We start from the raw sequence: 27272 nt of genomic DNA, 5'->3' as shown, positions 1-27272 counted from the left end.
CTAAATATGGAAAGGTCAGATGTTGAAAAGATGGCCATTAAGATCAAGTTAATGCACCACCACGTCTCTATGTCAGTGTGATTTGGAAACCAGGCTATTTCTTTTTTTTACGGACCCTGGGGGAGAAAGCGAGACCAGGCAACACAGTATTTACTATCAGGAAGAAAATAAAACAAGAACATGGACATTCTATTTGAACTGGGGGTATTCTTCATTTTGTGCGCTGTGGGTCGCCGAAAGGAATGTTCAAGATCTCCGTGTAACCGGCGACGACTTTGGTTGGCTCAATGCCCAGCTGCTAGAGCGTGATAACTCGCTTTTATGGGTTAACATTCCATCTCTCCCCCTAAATACTAACGCATTGAACGTTTGCCACACTCTCGACTCCATCAAACTGGGATTGCCTAAACTCCACTTTGGAAAGAAATGATCAGGCACACGCATTAGCCACGTTTGCCCTCTCAATCAAGGTAACTTCCCAAAAGGCTCTTTGAATGTTTATTATCCAGGTATTAAGCTCCAATTCCATAGATCCAGGTGCTGTCTCAGATAAAGGATGTTGGATATCTTTACTGTTTGTGTCAGTGCCAAGGAACTGAAAATCTGATAAATCACAGGAACGCAAACCACCCAGCGTGTTCCTGATTAAAGGGTAAGTCGAATTCTACGTCGCCAGTAAAACTCAATTAAGCAGTCATGTTTTTAAAATTAATTCACATTAAGGAACTAGAGGTAATTAGAAGGATGATAATTTAGTACATTTAAAAGCACATGAATGAAAAGCTCTGGACAGGTAAAATTACTGCTTCCGATGTTTTATATACACTTAGCAATAGCATGCTGTCATGTACAAGTTTGTTTCTGAAACGCTGTACCTTTTTCTTGGTCTTTACTACATGATTCTATGATATGCGTTGTATGTATAATTATTGCTAATGTTGTGTCTCATCTATACTTCTGACACAATATTTGTTGATTGATGGTTACTGCAGTTACCAAATTTAAAGACAGTGTGTGAAACATGTTCAATTGAAGCTATATTTTATTAAGGTGTTCACGTGGATCCTATAATGATATAAATACAACCATTGTAAGCCCCTTGGTGCTGTGGTTACTTTGGACAACTGGATTTGAACAATTAAGCACTAAATGCTAAGGTAGTACTCTATTCTTGAAGTCTTTAGTCATATCATTAAGTCGAATGTGGTAATGTTACACTAACTCCAAACACACTAGAAACATTATAACTTCGACTTCATGTATGTTATGTAGCAAATTTCTGCCTATTAAGGGGCGGTTTGTATTTGTTTCTGATTGAAGAAGATGCGGGGTACAAACTGTGCCGAAAATAGATGTGTTCATTACTGAGTAGGGGACGTGTCGTTTGAATTCTAACAGTCAAATTATTCAGCAGATTGGTTGCCTCGAAACGACTGAATACATGCAGACGCGGTTAATTATATCGCAACTGGGGAGAGGACAAAAGCCTCAATTGAACACTTCAGAAAGAAGATCTTTCACACTTTTTGCAAACTACGGTAGCGACTTGGAAATATTTTATTGCATAAATTAATTAAGTGCACATAAAAAAAGGTAAGCTGGATTTTTAAAATTATATACTGACTTTTGTCCTGTATTAATCGTATTACGTGAACTCACATTTGATGTACTTCTGCTTCATTTAAAACATGTTTGAATGTAATGGCTTCTGCAAGCAAGTCGCCAAAAAGTGTTTTGTGGCTTAGCAACATAGCACCCTGTAAATAGTCAAGCTACTATCATCAATATGAGGAAGGCAATGTAACGGGAGAGATTACTCAACCCATCTCACCAGTCTCAAGTAATATTGAAATTAAAACGTGGGATGGATTGCCTGCAATATATTTGACATATTAATCAATGCGCAGTGCATTTTATTGCGCAGCACAAACTTTCATTGAAAAAGAGCAAAGTTGTTAGCCAAGGTATCGAGCTTGGTGAGTCACATTACACTTGTGATTAATGGCGAAGAAATAGACGCAAATGGTTGGCGCTCAAAGGGTGCATTATATTTACATCGGGAATTTGGGAGATATTTATGACGTAAAATCAATATCTTCAACATCCAAGTGAAAAAAAATTAGGCAGTTTAAAAACGTCACCATACTTTCTTTTCTCACCAAGAAAACAGGCAATATCTGGACTGTCTCCTTGTTGTTTCGACTTACCTGTAGAATACAATTCACTATATTGGTTGAGTAAAAGTGATATGTAACTGAATTTGTCCATAAACATGTTAAGAAATGTCAAGTTACCTATTTCATTCTCAGGCAAAATTAACACATTATGGGCGACGTGGGAATTTCAGTTGGTACTTATACAAAGAAAATAAACATTTTGAATAATATTATAGATATCTCTGTAACCTCAACATTGTGCCACTTGGATATGTTAGACCTTTTTAAAACTCGCTTGTACCGTGCATTGTCTCAAAAAAAGCATACCGATAGCCAGTAAATCATTCCCCTTGCTTCTCACCTGCCGTATACACGTTTCAAAATGAATGAGTTTCCTAATCGAAATGCTTATGAATAGCACGTATGTCATATCTTACCCTCAACCCGCGACTTTGATCAGAAAATAATCAGAATATAACGCATTTGTAATGAATGACTTTCATTTTTGACTATTGTCTGCATTGCATTTCTAGTTATTTTAAGAGTAAAACTATTATTATTAGAACTGATAAGTTATGATCATTGCTCGTAAGAAAATATCACGGATGTATCTGCTGCTGGATATTCTTCTTATTGCTGAACATGTCGCAAAAATTAACTTGTGAGAATACTTGCATTGTTATTGGAAACAATGGGTGATCCAAAGTTACTTGGCGGTTAGTCACGAACTTAGACCATGCTTATATTGACAAAAATGATCTTCCACAATCCTTTATAATTAGTAATTAAGAAATACTGTCTAGCTGTAACCCTCCTATTAAATATACACACTTTTCAATAGTACTATTTTTTATTAGGTACTATTAGATTATAAGGTACTATTTCAATTTATTGAAAATCAGGACTAAATAATAAAGGGCGGAATGAATGCACCTTGTTCCGACGAAGGAGATCGATCTGATTTGAAGTGATGCAATATGTGAAATTTGCCACATAACCTAAAGAAGATGTTTGTGTGCTTGCTTATTACATGTGGCGATTACGAGACGGAAAACACTGTAATTCATGATCAGTTTAAAAGGGGCATCATATAAAACTTCTATTAATATCAATCGGTATTAATATGGAGATTAAGACACCGGTAGTATTAGCGTATGACATAGCTAAAGCCTATATGTAAAATGTTCAATTTAGAAGAAATAGATGTACCGAATTTTCTTTCAGTTTTTTATGCGGGGGTGGTTAAACACAAACAAAATAAACTTTGACATCTGTTTTTAACTAATGTCCTGGATACGTGTACGGCTGTGTGCACGTGACCTTGTTGACTAAATTAATTGACAGGTTAAATTCCATTTCCATTAAACATAGCCTTATGCTCTATGTGCAACTAGACTGCTCTCTCTGAGCATAATCGTGGCCGTCGAACGGCGATTCCTACAACAATCGTACTTTATTTATATATGGCTGAATGTGCGAAAGCTTCTGTGTGAGGGGGGAAAAGTTTTGTGCAATTAATCTTAGCCCTTTTTACTGGGCTGCACTGAAACACTCGCAGCAGCTGTAACTGACACACTGCAGCTGGGGTCGCAAGATCATCATACACCACACACTGAAACCAGTTGGGCACCGACTGTGGAGCACTACTGTCCATTGAAATAAATCAATTTACCAAAGTTGTTATTACATTACTTGTCAATTTATGATATATTCCTTAACAATAGGATTACTGAGCAGAACGTATAAATCAGGTTGTAACTTTTGTCCACATCCTATAAAACATCTATTTTGGGGCACTTGAGTACAGTTTTGGCAGCATGTCTCCACTTAAGATTTGTCCCTTTCATCGGCATCTATCGGACCTGTTTAGATTAACGACTTTGTTCTCAAAGTATTGACAGCTAATTGAGGCTTTGCCGTGAACATTTCATTCGAAGGGCAGAATATCGCCACGTCTGTAATCCCTAATTCCCAATAAATAAGAATCTAAAGGAAGAGGTACCATTCAAATCATATTTTTTAGCTGTTGCACTGAGTGAACAGATCTTCTCACAGCGATGGGCCTGCAATTAGAGAATGTATCAATAACTTCATTTTCACGAGTCGCCCTTGCTTGCCGCGATATTTCTGGCCCCCACGCAATTGAAATTATTTACTGGGGACTGTGGTAACATGATGGTTTGCAGCCAGTTTCGATCCTGTCAACCTGTTTGCTGCACGATTGTGCCTCTGATCTGGCTGCCATCCCTCGTCACACACGTTGCTGTTCTAGTGGAGGCAGATGGTTACTGATTGGGTGAGCTTTGTGGTTTTAATACTGAATACTTTATGGAAAAGGGTTTTATCATGCATCGTTGGTTAGAGGCACAATGGGGGGGGGGGGGGGGGGGATTATGATGATGGCATATCAATCGTTTCGTGTGTTTTATGTCTAAATTCTAAGCGAAAAAATTGCAGCAACTCGCCTATCCTGTAATTGTCGCCTTTAAACAAAATATATATCTCTCGAATTATTTAACCGAAAGGCTGAAATGTATATGTCCTTACACCGAAGCATTGCACTTCAAACCTGGCCAAAGTAAATTATGTCGGGTAAAGCATCTAAATGCTGTTTATTTTTGTTAACTGTCAAGTTCTTGTGGAAAAACATAGTCTTTGATTGTAGTAAAATTAATACCAGAACCAAACATCGTGTAATTTCGAACAGCATGCTGTCCTGTTAGCATGTGCGTCTGTGTGCTTTTCATTGGGTTATGCAGTGTGCGTTTATTTATTCATTCTGCAACTCGCAGCCACCACATAAGCACAACAAATTAAATTCAATATTTTCATATTTTTATCACTACGTGATGTCAATGGTTTGGCACACAAGCCTCTATTAGTTCCAGTTTGATGCCTCACTTGAAGCAGTATAATGTTCATTATGCTTTAATGCAGCGTAGAGTTTCAGTAATTTTGAAAATACAGCAGCAGCAAAATAATGCTTTGAGTGACAGCTTCCAGATTTCACACTTGATTCACAAAATGCACTCATTGAAAAGGTAATATAGCCACCGAATTGTTTACATAGCAACACCCCAGGCGTAATATTGCGGTAATCACTGTAGTGCATTCAGTTAGCTAATGTTATAAAATAAATCACGAAACTTAATATATAATCCGCATGTTTACAGAAAATGTGTGCTGTTTCCCGGGTGAAACTCTGCAGAGGAGGTGAGGCCATTTTATAATTACAGTTATTCCGATTTAAATATTCATGACATGAGAGTGTATACGGTGTATAACTGTCTAGCTGCATATTTATGGAGAATGTTTATATGTGTATACATGAATATCCTATGTGTGTTTATGTACGCATATACATTGTGCAATTTCTGCATGTGTGTGCACATATGTATTTACTCATGTGCATGCACGTATACGAAGATGTTTTCAGTACTACATGCAAAGATGTATGTGTGTTGTGTGTGTATATGCCTGATATGTATAAATACTTCCAACATTCTGTAGGTTGACGTAGACACAAATGTACATCTCCTGTGCTCAAACATCAGTTATCCAGGGTGGTGGGAATTCTGAATAAATTTAGAAATTACAGTAGAATCCAAATTCCATTCCAAGAGCGCTCCATCAATATACTCGGTTCATTGTCTGCTACTGCTTCATCCCGAGCCGTGTGGTCCTGGCAGCCTTTATCGGTGGTGGTTTGTCATCGCCTTCTACTCTCAGGGGTAGGGTGTGGAGGCGGATCCCCACCTCAGCCAGAACGGAACCACACGATAGGCAACTGAGCTAACCAGCCCTCTAAAATCTGAATGAGTTGCAAAAATTTGGACGGCAGTGTGATTTGTCCCAGCTCTTACCACAGAGCAAGCTCTGTTTCCACCCGATACCAGTAGTGACAATTTAAATTCTATTATGGAGGAACTTCGGATGACCCTGAGCTATAAAGATGAAAGTTTGGCTATCCACGATGTTTGTAAACTATCCCCCGGAATGGCGAGAAATATTCAGTTCAAATTGATAATCAAAAGGGGCGGCAACTACGCCAAAATCACCAATCCTAAATCTCTTCCTAGATATTGGTACCAGCACTTTCACAATTATGGATTAGGTCCGACTGGTAGAAAATTAGTTTTAATTGTCACATATTTTGTAGTGAATTATAAGGTTTAGCAGACATTAGAAGTAGCAAAAACAATGCACTGAGCTGTCTAAAATGTAATATCATTTTCTAAATATTATTTTTGATTATTTTCCATATGGGTCTCCATTATTCTGATTACTGGTTTTAAAAATGCAAACAAGTAATTTATAGACAATTCAGTTGCAAATTGTTTTAGCACATAGGGAAAGCACACATTATATATCATGTATTTTAGTTACTAAAAACCTACAATTCCAAACCGGCTCAACTGGAAGCAAACTCACTTTGCTATTTCTCGTATTACAAAGTTAGTCAGTACCTCACTTAAAATGAATAAACCCCTGCCGCTTTGTTTTAAACGCCCTGTTTGCAAGTGGTCAGGATCAGTCATCCCGGAAAGTGAATGTTTAATGTCATTGTGACAAAAACCGCCTGAATGTTATCTGCCATCGGTGTAAAATGAGAGCTGGTTGAACCCACGGCGTGTGTATATCATGTTGCCTCACTTTTGGATCATGCATATTTTTCCTCGGATGGATAAATTAGGCTCATCATTGGCGACGGTGAGTGCAGAAGGGATGGAGTGACAGCGGAGCTCTGCTCCTCCTGCCTCTGCTCACCCGGCTTTCTCCAGCCCTGAGCCAGGGGTCAAACCGATCCGAGCTCGAGAGCGGGCTCCGGGAAGGGCTGAGCTCGGGAGCGGGCTCCGGGAAGGGCCGAGCGAGCTCGGGAGCGGTATCCGGGAAGGGCTGAGCTCGAGAGCCGGCTCCGGGAAGGGCTGAGCTCGGGAGCGGGCTCCGGGAAGGGCCGAGCGAGCTCGGGAGCGGTATCCGGGAAGAGCTGAGCTCGAGAGCCGGCTCCGGGAAGGGCCGAGCGAACTCGGGAGCAGGCTCCGGGAAGGGCCGAGCTCCAGTCGCCATCCTTGCCCAAGCCATGCCCTTCTCCTCTCCGCGCGCCGCCGACCGAAATAACCAATCAACGACGCCGTTGGGCGCAAGCCGTCCAATCGGAGCCGGCGCGTGCGCGTGTATGCGGGCGCGTCCGCGGTGAGGGGATGGTGACAGAAAAGCGGCGCGCGTGTGTGTGTAGCGGGGTGGGGGGGGGGGGGGAAGGAGGCGGAAAGCCGGCGCGCGGCAGGTGCTGCAAAGGGCGCGAGCCGCCACCAACAGCGGCCGCCCGCTGGCCAATGGGGAACAGGAGCGGGTGGTTGGCTCGGGAGGGGGAGGGGAGAGAATGTGTGTGGCGTGAGCGGGGGCGGGGGGGGGGGGGGGGGCTGGGGGCTGGAGTGTCACGCGTCATTGGATAGATTATCTCCACCAGAGTGTCTGCCACTTACGCTCGGGCCCATATGTAACTCTGTACGGCTCCTCTCTCTCTCTCTTTGCATCGGAAGCGCAACATCACCGCCACTTTCACCAACGATGCCACTGCACTGACAGCACAGAGAGAGAGAGAGAGAGCGCTGCGTCTCCAGCTGCTACTCCCATCTCCTCCTGCACACAACCCCCCCCCCCCCCCCCCCCCAAAAATAAAGAAAGAGATCTTTTAAACAAAACACGTCGTTTTTTTCTGGTGAGTCTTTACTTTTTTTTTGGTTTTCCTTCGTCCTAAACGCCGATTTGCTCTGCTGAGGATGGAAAGAAATGCATATTCATTAAAGCTTCTTTTATATTTTTTGGACGCCCCAAGCGACGCGCGACCTCATTCACAATAAAACGTTGGTGAAATGAGTTTGCAGCATATGTTGCATTTTTATTCTCTTGCAAACCAAAATATTTGGGCAGGGGAAGAGAAACGTGGAGAAGAGCTTTCGGGTTTCACACCGTCAGGTAAGGCGTATACTGTATCACTTTCTGTAAAGTATACGGGCAGGTTTATGTTGAAGAGCTTCGGTGCTGCGCTCAGGAGATGTTTGCAGTCACTCTTCAAGTTCAGAGAAAGCAATTTGTCCACTTAGCTCGGTCCATACCGTGCTAACCATTCCACTATTACTGTGGAGTGAAAGGCTGCACTGGGTGAATGCCAGTTAGTTACCATTAAAATTGGCGGTGAACTCACATGCATTCCCAATATTTGTCAGTAAAATGGATCTTGTTTGCATTTGAGGCGGAGAGCGGAAGTTTTAAAGGGACTATCTTTGCGTTTAACTTTTTTATTTTTCCGATCTAGATGTAAACACTGCTGGTTTATCGGTTTACGGTCAATCTATTTGTTAGATTTGCATCTATATATCGCCTATTTACTTATAATGAAAGGGGTATATAAAATGGTACGATTCGGTCATGATGAACTCTCAGATTAACCAACACATTATCAAATGCGATCGAATTCTGTTTCTTTAAAGCGGCTAAGTTTGAACCGTGTAGGTTGGGGCTTTGACATAAACCATGACTTCGGAGTGAGTGGGGAAATTGCTCCTGATCCCAGTCAAAACCCTTGAGCAGAGGAGTAGCGATGTAAACCCCCCCCCCCCCCCCCCCCGTCCAATTCAGATTTCACAAGCCGCATCTGACCGAATCTCCCTGTGTCGAACAAGGTAACTGGGATTCATTCTCCGCCATAAATAACCGTGTCGAGGTAAAAATAATTAACTCTGCTTGCTGCTTTTAATTAAAGTCTCAGAGGGAAAGGGCTGTATTATGGTAATGAGATGCACGGACGAAGAAGACATACGTTCTTTCTTGTAGAAAAGATCTAAAGGTTATCTGACATCAGATCAGGGAAAATGACAGGGCCACACTGTCAATCCATTCCAGTTGCACCTTCACACACCCGAACAGTTCCATTTGATGCTTGTTGATAAATGCTTCCTCCTCCGTACAACCGGGGACAAGGAAGGTAACGTTTGCACTTCATCTGGCAACCTTTTCGTGGGGACATCGACACAGAACCATTTGTCATAAAATCCGCGCGAACATCAGTGAACAAAAGGTGGCAGGTCCAACCAGGATTTGCTGGCGTGTCAAAATCAGGAACATTTTCTCTGCAAAACTTTAAATTTGGTGGTAGTGTGTGTGTGTGGGGGGGGGGGGGGGGGGGGGGGCGAGCTTTACACAATCCGGGCGATACCGGACATCGTTACTTGTGTACTGATTTCACGAGATGTTAGATTTACTTGCTCTGAAACGAGGTCTGAATCTATCATGCGGGTGCACACGATTGTCGAGGTTTTTCAAGCTTCGGCATTCTGACTCTCTTGTGGTGTATCTTTTAAGCACTGAGGTGATCTTTTTGTTTCTCTCTCTACTCTTTCCTCCCAGATCAAGCCTCAACGATGGAAGACCCAAATATACACAAGGGGTTTTGGGAGAGCGATGCCAGCAGGGCCGTCCAGCAGTGTCTGAGCAACATTTTCACCAGCGTCTATACAACCTGTGACATTCCAGAAAATGCCATCTTTGGACCCTGCATACTGAGCCACACGTCCCTGTATGACAGCATCGCTTTCATTGCTCTTAAGTCAGCCGACAAAAGGACGGTGCCCTACATCTTTAGGGTAGGGACAATTTGAATTCTCTATTCTGCTCACTCTTTCCCCTCTTTGGTTTCACCCTCTGTATCCTCATTTCACAATATTAGATAGCAACGAGATGCATTGCGGTTACTCTCACCTGCCGGCCTATTTGCACCTTAGCATGTTTGCCTCTATGGTTTATTTTTAGTTTCTTTCCTAACTCGTCCCTTCCCCCTTATTCCTTAGCATCTGGTTGATTCATTGCTTTACCCTCCCGCAGTTGCCTCCTAGCTCAGTAAATGCTTTAAAGTAGAGGTATTGGACCCGGGGACAGTGCTGTAGTGGGATGGGCGCTATCAAACTGAAAGTAATGCACTCAGAGGCAGAAGCGCCTAAAACCCGCCAAAGGTTCGCCCGCCGTTTTGGATACTGAGCTTCCACAAGTGCCGTGAAGAAGACCTTTCGGGATCACAGATACTTGCACAAATGATAGAGCGTTTATATGACTTCTTCCCCCTCACTCCACTCTTTCAATAATGTTTTCTCTATGACCATCTCACACACAGCAGTACTCCGTAGCTTTACAGCATATTTAAGAAATATAAAAGCGCCAGCAACGTACAGTCTCGTAAAGTTTGTGGATCTTGTAATCTGACGGCGATGCACTGCTGAATGTTTGAAAAATAAGTGCTGGTTCAGATGTTAAGTAAATGTCGCACCCAGTAAATCACCAACCAACGCGATTACTTTCATGATATGCAGCAATATTGTACACTATACTGGATTATGTCCGGGAATCTCCAATAAGGTCTCAGTAACCAGGCTAATTGCTGTTTTGCTGGGTGTGAGACAGAGCGGCTGCAGCAAAGACGGTTTACACGAGGACAGTGGTGACTAGCCTGTGTTCAGCATACATGTGACTCATACTCTGCGTTTACACTTCACTGCAGGTGGACACTTCAGCAGCCAACAGCTCCTCCGAGGGCTTGATGTGGCTCAGACTGGTCCAGTCGGCCAGGGACAAAGAGGAACAGAACCTGGAGGCCTATGTGAAAAACGGCCAGTTGTTTTATCGGTCTCTGAGGCGCATTGACAAAGACGAAGAATTGCTTGTGTGGTATGGAAAAGAACTGTTGGAGCTGCTGCTTCTCAGTAACGTCAGGGCACAGGCCAAAATGAACGGTGAGCTGCCATGTGTAAAGTCTCCTTTTGCAACTACAACAATGTCTCGTCCCACCTCAAAAACACATTGAGATACACATACAATCCATACCTTAGGCAGTGGAGAAAAATATGTATTATTTAATAACCACGCGTAATTTTCTGCTCTTTAGAGTTAATTATTGGCAGATTAGGTAAATTGTCTTCAGATTTATTAAGATATAACTAATTTACCAAATAGATGCATTAGATCCAATTTCTCAGACGGATTAACCAATTTAGAAAGAAAGAAAGGTAGCTAGATAGATAATATTACATATAGATAGGTAGATATATAGGTACATAGGTAGGTAAATGGGTAGATGAGTCAGTCAATAGGTGGGTAGATAGATATGTGGGTAGGTAGGTAAGTCGATAGACGGATATATAGATAGATAGACAGACAGACAGAGAGAGATAGAGAGAGAGATAGACAGAAAGAGAGAGATAGGTAGATAGATAGATAGGCAAACCGACAGACAGACATATATATATAGATAGATGGATGATTGATATGGGCCATGGAAAGAAAGTGGAGACAGGAAGACAGGAGAATGGAGGGCCTAGTTTTGGATGGATAAATGTACACGCAGAATCAAAGTAAATAACGGTTTACTCGAGAGGAAATAAAGGGGCACAAGACAAGGTACTACAGGGGCTGTAAATGTGGAATAAAAAAGAAAATACCGGTAATACACAGCAGGTCGGGCAGCATCTGTGGAGAGGGAAAGCGATTTAAAGATCCAGGTAGTGACCTTCCATGAGAAAATTATTTGGTTAGTATCATTAGATTATCAACGGGGTGAAAATAGGTCAATGGAATTATTACAATGCCAATTAACTATTTGTCGCGTACCTGAAATATGTTCCACATTTAAAACTTGTGCTTTAACATTATGATTTAACACTTACAATTTATTATGAATTATAATGTATAGCATTATGGTTAGCACTGCTGCCTCACAGCGCCAGAGCCCTGGGTTCAATTCCGACCTTGGGTTACTGTGTGGAATTTGCACTTCCTCCCCGTGTCTGCGTGGGTTTCCCGAGTGCTCCGTTTTCCTCACACAGTCCAAAGATGTGCAAATTAGCTGGATTGCTAATGCTAAAATGCCCCTTAATGCCCAAAGATGTGCAGGCAAGGTGGATTGGCCATGCTTATTTGCCCCTTAATGCCCCAAAGTGTGCAGGTTAGGTAGGGTTACGGGGATTGTGCCAGGGAGTGGGCCGAGGTGGGGCCGATGGGCCGAATGGCCTCCTTCTGCACTTTAGGGATTCTATGGAATAATTGATTGTTGACTGTTACATAATTGAACACTGGAAGACTTGAATTGTAGGAGTGTGTAATCTCATTTTAATGTCATTGATTCACTCAGGATCCTCGCCATACACATGTCTGGATTGCAGCCAGCGATTTCAGTATGAATACCCTTTTCTGGCCCATTTGAGATTCCGCTGTCAGAAGAGACTGGGTTGCATTGTCTCAGATGAGAACGGGAAGATCAGCGGGGACCGTGACTGTCAAATTGCTGTCGGGTCAAGTGTTAAATTCAGCAAATCGGAGCGACAATCGGCCTTTGCTAATGTAGAAAATACTAAAACCACTACAGATTTCCACAACCTGGCCAGGGATATGGAAAATTCGAGCGAAAATGTTAGGAACCGTCGAGAAACTGAAAGCCTAAATGAAAATAAAAGAAAGTACGAGGAAGCGGAAGAAAAGAATGACAATATACTGCACACTGTAAAAGCTGCAGATAGGTCACTGGCTATCCCAAGAGACAGTCTCCTCTGTCCTTCCCAACCGTTCAGGGGGGGTTATTTCAATCTGAGAGAGAATGGAAGGTTAATGGGACCATCTAGTCCAGAGTCGACAGATATCAAACGTAGCGCCTTCTTCGAAGTGAAGCGAACTTCACTTCACCTCAAACAGACTCCAAAGGACCACGTTCCCGGCCTAGACAACAAGAATGGCGCAGCGCCCAACGCCAGCTCTTCCGAGAAGCCGACTGAGATCAAGTCTGTTCTGACTGAAACACAAGTCCCTTCCTGCCTGGACAATATCGCCATGGGAAGTGCGTTCAGGAGCGTCTCTCAGCTCTGTGGGACTGAGGAAAGGAAGAGTGCGTTTTCTCAGCCAGCCAGATCGTTCACCCAGCTGTCACCACTCCTGGTGTCACAAAAGGTGTTGCCGGGCTTAGAGTGTCATCCTGGCGTCGGGGACTCCGGGAGGCTTTACCAAGCGAATGCCTTAGCCGCAAAGCTCCAGAGCGCAGATGTGAACGGCAATTGTAACGTGCAAGGGGGCCTGGCCAAACAGAGCCCTTTCGTATACGCCACCGCCTTCTGGCCAAAGGCTTCTGGGCCCATCCAGCTCCAAGTGCCATCCGCGCTGACCCTTCTCCCGCCTTCCTTCACGTCCTTTTGTTTACCAGCGCAGAACTGGTGTGCCAAATGCAACGCTTCTTTCAGGATGACATCCGATCTGGTGTACCACATGAGATCGCACCACAAAAAGGAGTACGCCATGGAGCCTCTGGTGAAAAGGCGAAGAGAGGACAAACTTAAATGCCCCATTTGCAATGAATCCTTTCGGGAACGCCACCACCTTTCCCGGCACATGACCTCTCATAACTGAACCCGATCTGCAAGGCAGATTGTAAGGACAACTTAAGACTAAGGGAAGGGGCCAAGGTGATGCACACATTATCACTTTACATCGGCCAGTTTGTAATTGTCACACACCACCATATACAAATGCATTTTGCCATCACTTTATTTCACTTTAAATGCGCCAGGCGCTGCTTGTGATATCTCGGGAGGGGAATATATGATACCATCATATTTAAGGACAGAATTTTATTTTAGATAAAAGAAAAGTAAGAGAAATGGATTTCGGTTTCTTGACTCCATTGATATATTCCAATTGTCATTAATATAGTGAAAGCTATAAACGTGGGAGGTGCAAGCGCTCAAGACAGGAAAGATGCATGTAAAAATCGTAGATATCAGCACCAAATACGGACGGGAAAGTGCGGAATTGACCTTGTTTTTTTTGTGTAAATATTTTCGTTTTAAAAATCAAATGTACTATTTTGTGCCAGTGAAAAGAAGTCTCAATAGTTATCGTGTTTCACACTCTTGGCGAAGTTTACGAATCTTGATAGTTTATCTGGTCATTTTGGCTGGCTTCGACAATAAATAGCTTTATTTTTACTTGACCAAATGTACGTGTGTATGTAATTATTTAAATTCGCTGCTAAAATCATTTGAACCAGAGAAATACCCACAATTATCGGAAGAAGGAGAAGAAAATGCAGAGTGGGGAGTTGATTGCAGAAGGCCGGGCATGGACACGCAGGGCCGAATGGTCTCCCTTCGTGCCATTTCACAATTCTAGAATTGCAACTAACTTGCACACTTTCTACACATGGAATCTTCCGTCTCCATTGTTTAAAAGAAAGAACTGAGGTTTGAAAGCATAAGGCATGTTGTAATACTCCCCATTGTGGCATTGTCTTCACATGAAGAATCGGAGAAAGGTTCTACAAACACAACCGTACGGTCTATAACACAATTACCGAATACTTTCTCAAACTGAGCCTTATAACAACTTCAGAACACAAAATCCATAAGTAGAGATCGATCCGAGTGATTCAGACTGGACTGATTTTCTTTTCTAAAAAGGGGGGTGGACACTTGTAGAAACTTCGGCTCTAACAAACCTGTTTCAAGACTAACCAAGGATGAATGCTCACTGCTAAATGTGAGAGGTGACGGGTAAACTGGCCTTTACCAATCAGTACCCGAAACTCATATGGTGGAGTGGAAACTTCCCTCCCTGTCCCATTCAGAGTGTGATTCATCAAAATAATTAATGGGATTAAATGGGAAACAGGGATGAGACAAAATCAAAAGTAGCGGAGGTTGGGGGCTAGCTGGGGAAGCCGAGCTCAGCCGTTCAATTCCGATCCTATGTCCAGCAAAGGTTGACTAAAAGTGCACAATTAACTCAATACGAGAACAGAGGGGTGAGGGAATGACCCCACTGCAACTATAGTGTCACTGTACAGATGATGCAATGATATATTTCAGCCTTTAATACAATAGAGAATGAAGATGCCATGGAGACGTTAACCATATCTCACTGCACTGTCAGTTGTGTGTGTGTGGGCGGGTGGGTACCATGTTCCATATAGTATGCCAAACCATTTAGTCACTTTGCTGAACTGAGCTTAAATATCCTTTCCATTTTTAGTCGTTTGTTTTGCCCATCTTTCATTTGCACTGTTCAAAATCCCCTTTTAGAGCTATCTATTTACCGCGTATTTATCTAATTTATTAGTTACCTCAGTTATAGAACATAGAACATAGAACAGTACAGCACAGAACAGGCCCTTCGGTCCTCAATGTTGTGCCGAGCCATGATCACCCTACTCAAACCCACATATCCACCCTATACCCGTAACCCAACAACCCCCCTCCCCTCCTTAACCTTACTTTTATTAGGACACTACGGGCAATTTAGCATGGCCAATCCACCTAACCCGCACATTTTGGACTGTGGGAGGAAACCGGAGCACCCGGAGGAAACCCACGCACACAGGGGGAGGACGTGCAGATTCCACACAGACAGTGACCCAGCCGGGAATCGAACCTGGGACCCTGGAGCATTTATGCTAACCACCATGCTACCCTGCTGCCCCTAAGTTCCTTGGCTTCTTTGGGTTTTAATACTTCGTCGACCGTTGCTTAACCGGAAGTGTGGATTATATGTTAATTATAGATTTAACATCTGAATGTTTGACAATCTGAAATTAAACAAAAAAATATAAAGGCAAACCCGGGCCAGTCATGGGGTTCCTCGGAATCAGAGAGCGGACAGGTTGGATTGTCCTATTACCGAGCAAAACAAGAAAAATGAGGGGCAGGTAGATGTCAATGGTGTAATTACGACGAAATGAGAATGGATCTGTTGGATGTAGAAAAAGAGCGGCGATTTTACAGACCGACTGAGGCATGCTATCAAGTAGTTTCCAGGTGTTATTTCAAAGTGTATTCATGTCCAGTGTGTTTAGCATGAGGGCAATGTCCAAACTGTTCTAGGCTAAACCTGGATTGTAAATCAGTAATCCCGAAGAGAAGCAGAGTGAGATACCGAAATCCAGGATGTTTCAGCCCACCTGATTGAGGTTTTAGATCACATCCTAACACTGAGTTCAGGTTACGTTTGCACTATAACGTATGGATGTCACCATTGTAGTGTGAATGCGCCATTTGTTGGCTGCTAAGCGTTAGTGTCTTTAGTAGTTAGTATATCTGTATGGATTGCCTGCATCAATTGGGTTGATTGGTTCTCTAGCTGGGTTCATTTGGTCCTCTGTTGGATTGTTAGTGCAATCAACCAGTAACAAACCCAAAGTGAACATGTCAAAACTTCAAAGACCCGCTGATGTTGCACCCGGTTAAGATCCACATTCCCCACTTCCTACCCTACCACCACACCTCTTCCGATCTCCCCTCACACTCGGATAATGAATCCTGGCAAGTGCACTCTTCACTGCAGATCACATCACTGGAATGGTTGTCAGTAGTCCCAGCACAGACTTTAGCCCAGTATAGAAGCAACATTTCTCTTCCATACACTAATTTACACGCATTCCATTGAACCTTGCAAGTGGTTTTTTAAACATTGTTTTGTATGCGTGGCTATTACTTTTATGATGTGTCACAATTTTCGCACCAATTATATGTTATATATGCATTATTCATTCCTGCCCAACCCAGAAAGATAGTCACGAATTTGCACGGATTCAAGTTGACACGTGATGGAAGCCAAACATCGGACAAATTTGAACACGGCAGACTTTGGTCTTCGAAACGATCCCTTTATGCACCAACAATATTTTAGAACAACTGAGATATGTTTGATTGCATGGCCGAATGCTCTGTCTCCATACTCCATGAACATAAAGTCCTCCACCTCTCTGCCACGGAAATCAATGTGCAAGATGCTGCTTATACCTTTCGTTTATTTCGGTAATACACAAATTTGCCGGAATTCAGTTTGAAATAATTTCATTTCTGTGTGAAGTACAGGAGTAAGCTATTGCTGCTGAAAACTGAGTACGTAGAAATATCGCAACTTGTAATGAACATTATGGTATGGATGGCATGTCTTTATATTGCAAATTCAGTTTCTGTACACAGCAATTACACCTGGTTGCAGATGTTAAATTGAAAGGAAATCGGAAGGCCAAAACAGGAACCGGAGTCAGATTCCTGGAGGGGTAAGTGTGGGAGGGGTGGTCTACCACACTTCAGCTTGACATTGTAGTCGTACAGCGCAAGCGATATCATACTTGGCTTCATTCAAGATTTTGACAGCAAACATTTCCCCCCTCCTAACTCTAAGCATTTACATATTAGAAAGTTTGGGAGACGGGTTTGTGCGAAACCATGTTAAACAGAACAGTTAATATCCCAGTCAAGTAGGAGTCAAGCAATACAGATAATATTTTATGAAGCTGAAACATAAAGCAAAGTCCAAATAGACTCTTAAAGATTTTTGAATAATGTATAGTGTGTATCATTTCCGTAATTAAGTCATGAATGATTTATAGCACTCTAGCGAAAATTAAAATCATATTACACATAAAGACATCCAACGCCAGTGTACATTTTACTGAACATAATTTATGAGATTTTTTGAGGGGTAGCTAGACTCAAGAACTGGAATAAAACTGAAACATTCATCATAGCATGGATGCTAAAATATTGGAACAGTTACATATCCAGGGGCTGAGTTCAGTTGTTCACATAAAACATACTGGCACAATAACTTGGCTTCTGCTTTGGATTCAGAGACCGATTTGCGGCCTTGTAATCACCCTTATCTACACTTCTCTATTTCAATCCATTGGTTCCCATAACTGCCATTGTTTATCTAGCGCTCTAGTGAGGCATTTTATTTGTGCCAGTAATCTACAAATAGAGGGTTGCGCTGCTATAGAGAGGTATACTGAAATAATTACTTTGCTGTTTCTAGTTTTAAAACATTTTTATTCTATGCTTTTTACATATATGCACAAAATAATCGAAGAACAAGTCATCAACCTAAACAAACAACCACACATCCCCAAACTCCCCTGAACTTTGTGGTTTCTAAGGAAAAGTGAAAGCGAATTGCGACCTCAAGAATTCACTTTCTTTATTTCGTGAATGCAAAGTCCCTAAGGCAAGCAGTTTCTGCCGGCCCTGTTGTGTAGAGTGTGGATAGGCCTACACTGAGTCTGTGGATTGGACAGTCTTCTATGATGTGGTGCATCGTTTGCTCTCTCCCGCAGACACAAAGAGGGTTGACATTAATGCCCTATCTATGAAGGTTGGCCAAGCAGGGGCCGTGGCAGGCCCTGAACCTGTTACGGGTGGACCACTCTTTCCTTGGAAGGTTGGAACCAGGCAGCTATTGGGTTGGGTTTGTGACCAGGTACTTTTTGGCATGTCCAATGATTCCATTCATTTGTCCAAGTGGAATTTACCTTGAAGTCCTATGTTGGAGGGAGTGGGGGGTTCCAGATCAGCCTTCAGCCTTGATAGAAGTCGTATCTTGGGTGGGTTGAATAGACCAGCATGAAGTGGCAGGTGGGGGGCATTGCAAACTTTTCCTATCATTTTGTGGGTTGTTGCAAGTCGGTGGACATGTGGAAGAGTGATGTTTGCTAGGACCGGGAGCTAAGGGTTGAGCGTAGTGTTCCAGTAATGTTACACATGTAACATTCAGCTGGGTGTCAACTCCGTGTGTGTGCTGATCTTGACCAAACAGGGGGATAGTATTCTGCTACTGAGTATCAATGTGCTGAACTTCAGAGGTCGCAGCACCCATATTGAACTGACTAATTTGGCAATCAAGTTGCTTCTGGATTTGACCTTGGCTGCCGTTGTTTTTAGATGTCGCAGGAACGCCAGTCTCCTATCTAAGGTCACTCCGAGATATGTTGGAGTTGGGTGGTGCTTTAACTTGTAACCATCCATTTGGATGTTAAGCTCTTTATTGGCCTTTGCATTGTAAAGATGGAATAAGCTGGATATTAATTTTGCAGGGCTTGGCTTGAGTAGCCATGTGTTGCTATATTGTTCAAAATTTGGCAAATCCTCCTTTAGGGTCCCATCCGAGGTGACCCTGAGTAGCGAGGAAGATGTAGTCCGTATATATGAATTTACGGGAGGTAAGTTTTTGGAAGACCATTTGTGTCCAAGTTGAACAGGGTTGGAGCCTATACTGAGCCTGGGGGGGGGGGGGGGGGTCCACTGCTTTGCCTTTTACATGTGCTTTTTAATAATATATTTTTATAAAATGCATTTAAGGAACGAATATTACGTATAATCTAGCTACATACCCGATGAAACATCTTAATGGTTGGCGCCGTAGACACAGTAAAGACTCCGTGGTAAATGCAAATAGTTTGGACATTGCATGAAGGCATTTATTGTTTGTATTTGTGGAGCAATTAACTCACAGCTGATGGTGCGTTCTCTACGTTTTCCGATAGAAGTACAACCATAAGGCGCTTGTGTCAGATTCATAGAGGGAAATCAAGCAAGGAAGAGAGTGTGTGCACAGTGGAGCCCATCCGAACTCTGTCTGCACTATGAGCCTTTACTGCTAACTTTGTTCGAGCTCTATCCACGAGTCAAAGGGACCTGCCCCCTGGACTGAAAACTCATCTGTAAAGCCAGTAAAACTGTGAAGCCAGTTAGATTGGATACACTCCTCGAAGGTGGATCTTGCAACCGGACGCAGGCTGCAGATGTAACCGGGGCACCTGCTTTACCCCGAGGAAAACTGTGGTGTAAATATTCACGCAGGCAGTTGAGGGGTAGCTGGACTCAAGAACTGGAATAAAAATGAATCATTCATCATAGCATGGATGCTAAAATATTGGAACAGTTACATATCCAGGGGCTGAGTTCAGTTATTCACATAAAACATACTGGCACAATAACTTGGCTTCTGCTTCGGATTCCGAGACCGATTTGCGGCCCAATCACCTTATCAATGCTTCTCTATTTCAATCCATTGGTCTGGAGATTTCAAAGTGTAACTTGTCCTCTCTCGTTTGAGATGCTGGTCAAACCTGCCGCTGATTTCCCCCATTCCCCCATTAGCTCACTGGGCTAAATTGCTGGTTTTGAAAGCAGACCAAGCAGGCCATCAGCACGGTTTGATTCCCGTACCAGCCTCCCCGGACAGGCGCCGGAATGTGGTGACTAGGGGCTTTTCACAGTAACTTCATTGAAGCCTACTCATGACAATAAGCGATTTTCTATTTCTTATTTCTTTATAAATAAATCTTCAAGACATCCAAATAAAACAAGATGAACAAATGGTGCAATCGTAGAACCTGCGCAATAGCACCTTTAAAAACCGACCCTTGGCCAGTTTACAATTACCTGGGAAATAGCAGGACTCACTACATAACTAACTACCACCACCCCCACCACCCCCTCCGACCCTCTACTAGCCCACTGGCCATTCCTGAAAGCGAATAGCGCGCGCAATCAGCAATTGGATTCTCAATGTCGGCTGGCAGGAGCAGAGGGACCATGGAGCAGGGGCCATGCCAGCAGCGTAAACTGGGATGCAAATCAAGGAATAATCATCATCAGGGAGATCCTCGGCGGATCTCCAAGCAATAATTAGAAGCGCCCGAAGCACGAAATGGGCAGAAGAAGCAATTCAGTTCCCGCAAGGGAACCTCACCCGGAAGGAGCTATCGTTTAGCCGCCTCCAGCGCGAAATACTTCTTCAAATTAATAAAACGTCACCATGTACTACACACGGGGCAAACGTTCACACGTAGACTTGTTTTAGCGCCACTATTTTATTTTGTTTGTGTTTTTAGTACCACGTGCCAGCTTTATTCCTACTGGGTCACTTTTTTAAAGCATAGGCGTTTGCATTTTGCCCTCTCGTTTTGGCAAATCTTTATGTGCAGATTATGTGCTACATTACACACGAAGGCTGTCCTTCATTGCATTGTCCTTGTTTAAATATATGACCTGTCTGTAAAGATCACCGAGCAGACGAGTTTAGATACATTGGAGAAACTAATCTTGGAATGCAGCCTCCAGTGTAGACCACTATTTACTGCTAACATATGTGTGCTCTTTATAAACAAGCGAATTAAAGAGTTCACTCACAGGTAACAACCTTAACACAAGTGGCAAGCTAGAGGATAACTTACCGTGCGCACATTTTATAGAAGAGGTATTGTCATAACAAATAAATAAATACATAGACGTTGCTAATGAAATTGTCACTTTCTGAAGTGATTTTGTTCAACGACCTGTGAGTCACATGTTACTGTCACATAGCCTGTTGCTGGATACTGTTAGGAATGAACCATTGCTCGTTACTACAGATATTTCAAATGAAAGGAAGGGGAAGTGGAAAATAAGCGCCCGAACCACGAAATGGGCAGAAGAACCAATTCAGAAAGGTCTGTCTGACACAGGACAAAGAAAAACACTTCATTTTTGCCACCTGTTTCAAACAGATGGACATGGGAGTCTCTCCCTTCTGGGTGTATAAATGATCAGAATGTGAAATTAGTTCTGACACTTTCAGTCAAGTTTACTGCAGATGAGCAGGCAACTACCATACCTGACAATACCTCACTCCAATAATTATCTCAGCAAGACAGAGCAGCCAGCTTGATGGACACCCATACATCACCCTCACATTCGCTCCCTCCAACAGTGTGTACCATCTATAAGATGCACTTTTGAAACTGGCCAAACCTCCTTAGATCACGACTTCCAAATCCATGAGCTCTAACTCCTAAAAGAATAAGGAATGCAGACAAGCAGGGAAAACACCAACTGCAGCACCACTCACCATCCTGATTTGGAATGAGATCCCTGTTCCTTCAATGTGGCTGAATCAAAATCCTGGAATTCCCTCCCTAACAGCACAGTGGGTGTACCTATGCCACAGGGACTGAAGCTGTTGAAGGAGGCATGAGCTGCTCAAGGGCAATTAAGGATGGGCAATAAATGGTGGCCTTGCCCAAAGCGCCCATCCCTTAGGGGCGGCACGGTGGCACAGTGATTAGCACTGCTGCTTCACAGCTCCAGGGGCCGGGTTCAATTCCGACCTCAGGTGATTATCTATGTGGAGTTTATACTTTCTCCCCGTGTGCCACAGTCCAAAGATGGGCTGGTTAGGTGGATTGCCCACGATCAATTGCACCTTAGTGTCCAGGGATGTGCAGATACGGGGGTGGGGTGGGGCAGGGGAGTGAACATGGTCATTCAACGGGTCGGTGCAGACTCGATAGGTCGAATGGCCTCATTCTGTACTGCAGGGATTCTATAAAATCAGACAAATAAACAAAAAAAATGACATCTCACCATGAGGAAACTTTGGACAAAAAGTCAGCTGGTCGGTAGACATCCATCATATTTCCTCATATATCCTAAATAGCCGAACTAAAATTCATAATTCGGAATTCCCCTGCTCAATACACATGTTGGAGGTTTCAATGGTTTCCTGGTAAAGAGCATAATGCAATAAGGACAACAGTAATATAGAACTAATTTCAGTTGCAGTGCAGCCTTATGTTTATTCTGGGGAAGAGTATCGGAGTCGAACCAGAAGTTTCCTTTGTCAAACATCCATTGATATCGTCACATCGGCAAATCTACTTAACATGTTCGCAAAGTTCGTCCAAAACATGCATCAATACAATTTTCAGCGTCACGAACAGCAACAGGTAATGGGTTTCTCTATATTCTGAACGGTAAGTAATGTTTAGGATGCGACCCACATGACCGGAAGTTCCAAACATAGCAACAGTGAGAAGTTATTTCCGAGGAAGCGTTTGGAGCTGTGAGATTGGGCGATAGTTAATGTAATACCAGCAGTTTACTGGTCCCTTTGGCCCAACTTGGATTGAAGTGATTGTGTAACGTTACCTTCAAAGCAGATCGCAACACCTGTTCGGTTTTAAATTCACCTTTCCTTTGCTCACTTCAAACAACCCCTTTTCCTAAGCTACATACTGGTCACTTTTATAATTGTACAATGTATATGTGTCTGAACGAAAACCTGGTTAGAAACGCTCAAAATAATAAGAAAACACAATTGGAAAGACGATTTAAAATCTTTTTTTACTTTTTTATCTCAACGTTATATGCTTTATTATTTGTATTTCCAATCGTGGATTGTTGCTCAGTAGAAAACACAAAAAACGTTATCTAAAACGTTGCCAAAGTAACATCATGCTTTCTGATCAGGAGCAAGCACCTTTCTGAGATGAGCGACGTGTGTAACAAAAGATCCAAACATAGCCAAACAGCGACCCCAAGCTAACAAAAATGTAAATCACTTCCAAACGCTGTTGGTTTTTTCTCTCTGGAAGCTGTGGGACTATTCACAGCGCCACCACACGTCGCAATCTTAGTTGTGCTTGTACGCTTCAACCTAAGTATTTTCGACAATATTTAACCGTTTATTTAACCCTGTTAGCAGAATTAAATGCCTCTAGGTTTTTCACCGAGGCAAACACGAGATCCAACACAATGATGGGAGCATTAAGGCAGGTTAAGGTATTGTCGAAGATGTAGTTGGCGAAGGCTTTTGTAGGGGTCAAGGCCTTGGGAGAACGTGCTTAAGGTGAGCAGGGTTTACATGGCAGATAATGAAGCAGAGACAGGTAGGAAGGGAACTCAAGTCGGAAGACCTGAGCGAGCACTTTGCGATTTAAAGCTATAGAGCCATGGAGGAACTTTTCAACAAGAAAAAGAACCTTGAATCCTGATTAACAGTCACGACCTGAATTGTTTTTGTCTCTACAGATGCTGTCTGAGCTGCTGAGCCTATCCACCATTTTCAGTTTTTATTTCACATTTCTAGCATCAGCAGTATTGTAATCTTGAATGAATTGGCAGCATGGTAGCACAGTGGTTAGCACTGTTGATTCACAGCGCCAGTGGCTCGGGTTCGATTCCCGCCTTGGGTCACTTTCTGTGCGGAGTCTGCACGTTCTCCCCTTGTCTCCGTGGGTTTCCTCCGGGTGCTCCGGTTTCTTGCCACAAGTCCTGAAACAGTGTTGTTAGGAGAATTAGACATTCTGAATTCTCCCTCTGTGTACCTGAACAGGCGCCGGAATGTGGCGATTCGGTGATTTTCACAGTAACTTCATTGCCGTGTTCATGTTAGCCCCTAGTCGCCACATTCCGATGCCTGTTCGGGTACACAGAGGGAGAATTCAGAATGTCCAAATTACCTGATAGCACATCTTTCGGGACTTGTGCGAGAATACCGGAACACCTGGAGGAAACCCACGCAGACACAGGGAGAACGTGCAGACTCCGCACAGACAGTGACTCAAGCCGGGAATCGAACTTGGGACCCTGGCACTGTGAAGCCCTAGTGCTAACCACTAAGGTACCGTGAGGCCTCATTTGCCATAGAACAAAGAACAAAGAACAAAGAAAAGTGCAGCACAGGAACAGGCCCTTCGGCCCTCCAAGTCTGCACCGACCATGCTGCCCATCTAAACTAAAATCTTCTACACTTCCTGGGTCCGTATCCCTCTATTCCCATCCTATTCATGTATTTGTCAAGATGCCCCTTAAATGGCACTATCGTCCCTGCTTCCACCACCTCCTCCGGCAGCGAGTTCCAGGCACCCACTATCCTCTGTGTAAAAAACCTGCCTCGTACATCTCTAAATCTTGCCCCTCGCACATTAAACCTATGCCCCCTAGTAATTGACCCCTCTACCCTGGGAAAAAGCCTCTGACTGTCCACTCTGTCTATGCCCCTCATAATTTTGTAGACCTCTGTCAGGTCACCCCTCAACCTCCGTCGTTCCAGTAAGAACAAACCGAGTTTATTCAACCGCACCTCATAGCTAATGCCCTCCATACCAGGCAACATCCTGGTAAATCTCTTCTGCACCCTCTCCAAAGCCTCCACATCCTTCTGGTAGTGTGGTGACCTGAATTGAACACTGTACTCTAAGTGTGGGCCAACTAAGGTCCTATACAGCTACAACGTGACTCGCCAATTCTTATACTCACTGCCCCGGCCAATGCAGGCAAGCATGCCGTATGCCTTCTTGACTACCTTCTCCACCTTTGTTGCCTCTTTCAGTGACCTGTGGATCTGTACACCTAGATCTCTCTGACTGTCAATACTCTTGAGGGTTCTACCATTCACTGTATATTCCCAACCTTCGTTGGACCTTCCAAAATGCATTATCTCACATTTGTCCGGATTAAACTCCATCTGCCATCTCTCCACCCAAGTATCCAAACAATCTAAATCCTGCTCTATCCTCTGACAGTCCTCATCACTATCCGCAATTCCACCAACCTTTGTGTCATCTGCAAACTTACAAATCAGACCGGTTACATTTTCCTCCAAATCATTTATATATACAACGAACAGCAAAGGTCCCAGCACTGATCCCTACGGAACAGCACTAGTCACAGCCCTCCAATGAGAAAAGCACCCTTCCTTTGCTACTCTCTGCCTTCAATGGCCTAGCCAGTTCTGTATCCATCTTGCCAGCTCACCCATGATCCTGTGTGACTTCACTTTTGTACCAGTCTACCATGAGGGACCTTGTCAAAGGCCTTACTGAAGTCCATATAGACAACATCCACTGTCCTACCTGCATCAATCATCTTTGTGACCTCTTCGAAAAACTCTATCAAGTTAGTGAGACACGACCTCCCCTTCACAAATCCATGCTGCCTCTCGCTAATACATCCATTTGCTTCCAAATGGGAGTAGATCCTGTCTCGAAGAATTCTCTCCAGTAATTTCCCTACCACTGATGTAAGGCTCACCGGCCAGTAGTTCCCTGGATTTTCCTAGCTACTCTTCTTAAACAAAGGAACAACATTGGCTATTTTCCAGTCCTCCGGGACATCACCTGAAGATAGTGAGGATCCAAAAATTTCTATTAAGGCCTCAGCAATTTCCACTCTAGCCTCCTTCAGTATTCTGGGGTAGATCCCATCGGGCCCTGGGGACTTATCTACCTTAATATTTTTCAAGACGCCCAACACCATCTTTTTGGATCTCAATGTGATCCAGGCTATCTACACATCCTTCTCCAGCCTCAACATTCACCAATTCCTTCTCTTTGGTAAACACTGATGCAAAGTATTCATTTAGTACCTCACCCATTTCCTTTGACTCCACACATAGATTCCCTTGCCTGTCCTTCAGTGGGCCGACCCTTTCGTGGGTGCCCTCTTGCTTTTTATGTACGTGTAGAAAGCGTTGGGATTTTCCTTAACCCTATTTGCCAATAACTTTTTGTGAGGCCCTCCTGACTCCTTGTTTAAGTTCCTTCCAACTTTCCTTATATTCCACACAGGCTTCGTCTGTTCCCAGCCTTCTAGCCCTGACAAATGCTTCCTTTTTCTTTTTGACGAGGCCTAGAATATCTCTCGTTATCCAAGGTTCCCGAAATTTGCCGTATTTATCCTTCATCCGCACAGGAACATGCCGGTCCTGAATTCCTTTCAACTGACATTTGAAAGCCTCTCACATGTCAGATGTTGATTTACCCACAAACATCCACCCCCAATCTAGGTTCTTCAGTTCCCGCCGAATATTGTTATAATTAGCCTTCCCCCAATTTAGCACATTCACTCTAGGACCACTCTTATCCTTGTCCGCCAGCACTTTAAAACTTACTGAGTTGTGGTCACTGTTTCTGAAATGCTCCCCTACTGAAACTCCTTCCACCTGGCCGGGCTCATTCCCCATACCAGGTCCAGTACAGCCCCTTCCCTAGTTGGACTATCTACATATTGTTTTAAGAAGCCCTCCTGGATGCTCCTTACAAACTCTGCCCAGTCTAAGCCCCCAGCACTAAGTGAGTCCCAGTCAATATTGGGGAAGTTGAAGTCTCCCATCACAACAACCCTGTTGTTTTTACTCATTTCCAAAATCTGTCTATCTATCTGCTCCTCTATCTCCTGCTGGCTATTGGGAGGCCTGTAGTAAACCCACAACATTGTGACTGCACCCTTGTTATTCCTGATCTCTACCCATGTAGCCTTGCTGCCCTCTGAGGTGTCCTTCCGTAGTACAGCTGTGATATTCTCCCAAACCAGTAGCGCAACTCCACTACCCCTTTTACACCCCCTCTATCCCGCCTGAAACATCTAAATCCTGGAACGTTTAGCTGCCAATCCTGTCCTTCCCTCAACCAGGTCTCTGTAATGGCAACAATATCATAGTTCCAAGTACTAATCCAAGCTCTAAGTTCATCTGCCTTACCCG

General features: G+C 43.5%; 1 protein-coding gene across 8 annotated transcripts; it reads left to right on the top strand.

Annotated features, from left to right (window-relative positions):
• The first annotated feature begins 232 nt into the window (after positions 1-232).
• prdm8b (PR domain containing 8b) lies at positions 233-14183 on the top strand. Of its 8 annotated transcripts, none has more exons than XM_038791791.1 (5): positions 233-652; positions 1415-1593; positions 9570-9799; positions 10708-10939; positions 12334-14183. In XM_038791791.1, the coding sequence occupies exons 3-5, from the start codon at positions 9578-9580 to the stop codon at positions 13593-13595; spliced, it is 1716 nt and encodes a 571-aa protein (XP_038647719.1). In that variant the 5' UTR covers positions 233-652; positions 1415-1593; positions 9570-9577; the 3' UTR covers positions 13596-14183. The 8 variants fall into 8 exon arrangements, with proteins under 8 accessions (XP_038647719.1, XP_038647717.1, XP_038647715.1 ...); XM_038791789.1 differs by having other exon boundaries at positions 9564-9799; XM_038791787.1 differs by lacking the exons at positions 233-652; positions 1415-1593 and adding an exon at positions 5351-5369 and having other exon boundaries at positions 9564-9799.
• Positions 14184-27272: the final 13089 nt, after the last annotated feature.

This window comes from Scyliorhinus canicula, chromosome 3 (assembly GCF_902713615.1).
Source record: "Scyliorhinus canicula chromosome 3, sScyCan1.1, whole genome shotgun sequence".
Classification (NCBI taxonomy): Eukaryota; Metazoa; Chordata; class Chondrichthyes; order Carcharhiniformes; family Scyliorhinidae; genus Scyliorhinus; species Scyliorhinus canicula.
This window is presented reverse-complemented; position numbering and strand designations above follow the sequence as displayed.

What these genes read in the sequence shown, in the direction of transcription:
- prdm8b (XM_038791785.1), top strand. Translation starts at nt 8,030, where the DNA reads ATGAGTTTGCAGCATATGTTGCATTTTTATTCTCTTGCAAACCAAAAT. An exon ending in CGGTGCCCTACATCTTTAGG is followed by an intron (nt 9,800 to 10,707) that starts GTAGGGACAATT and finishes ACTTCACTGCAG; the next exon opens with GTGGACACTTCAGCAGCCAA. An exon ending in GGCACAGGCCAAAATGAACG is followed by an intron (nt 10,940 to 12,333) that starts GTGAGCTGCCAT and finishes TGATTCACTCAG; the next exon opens with GATCCTCGCCATACACATGT.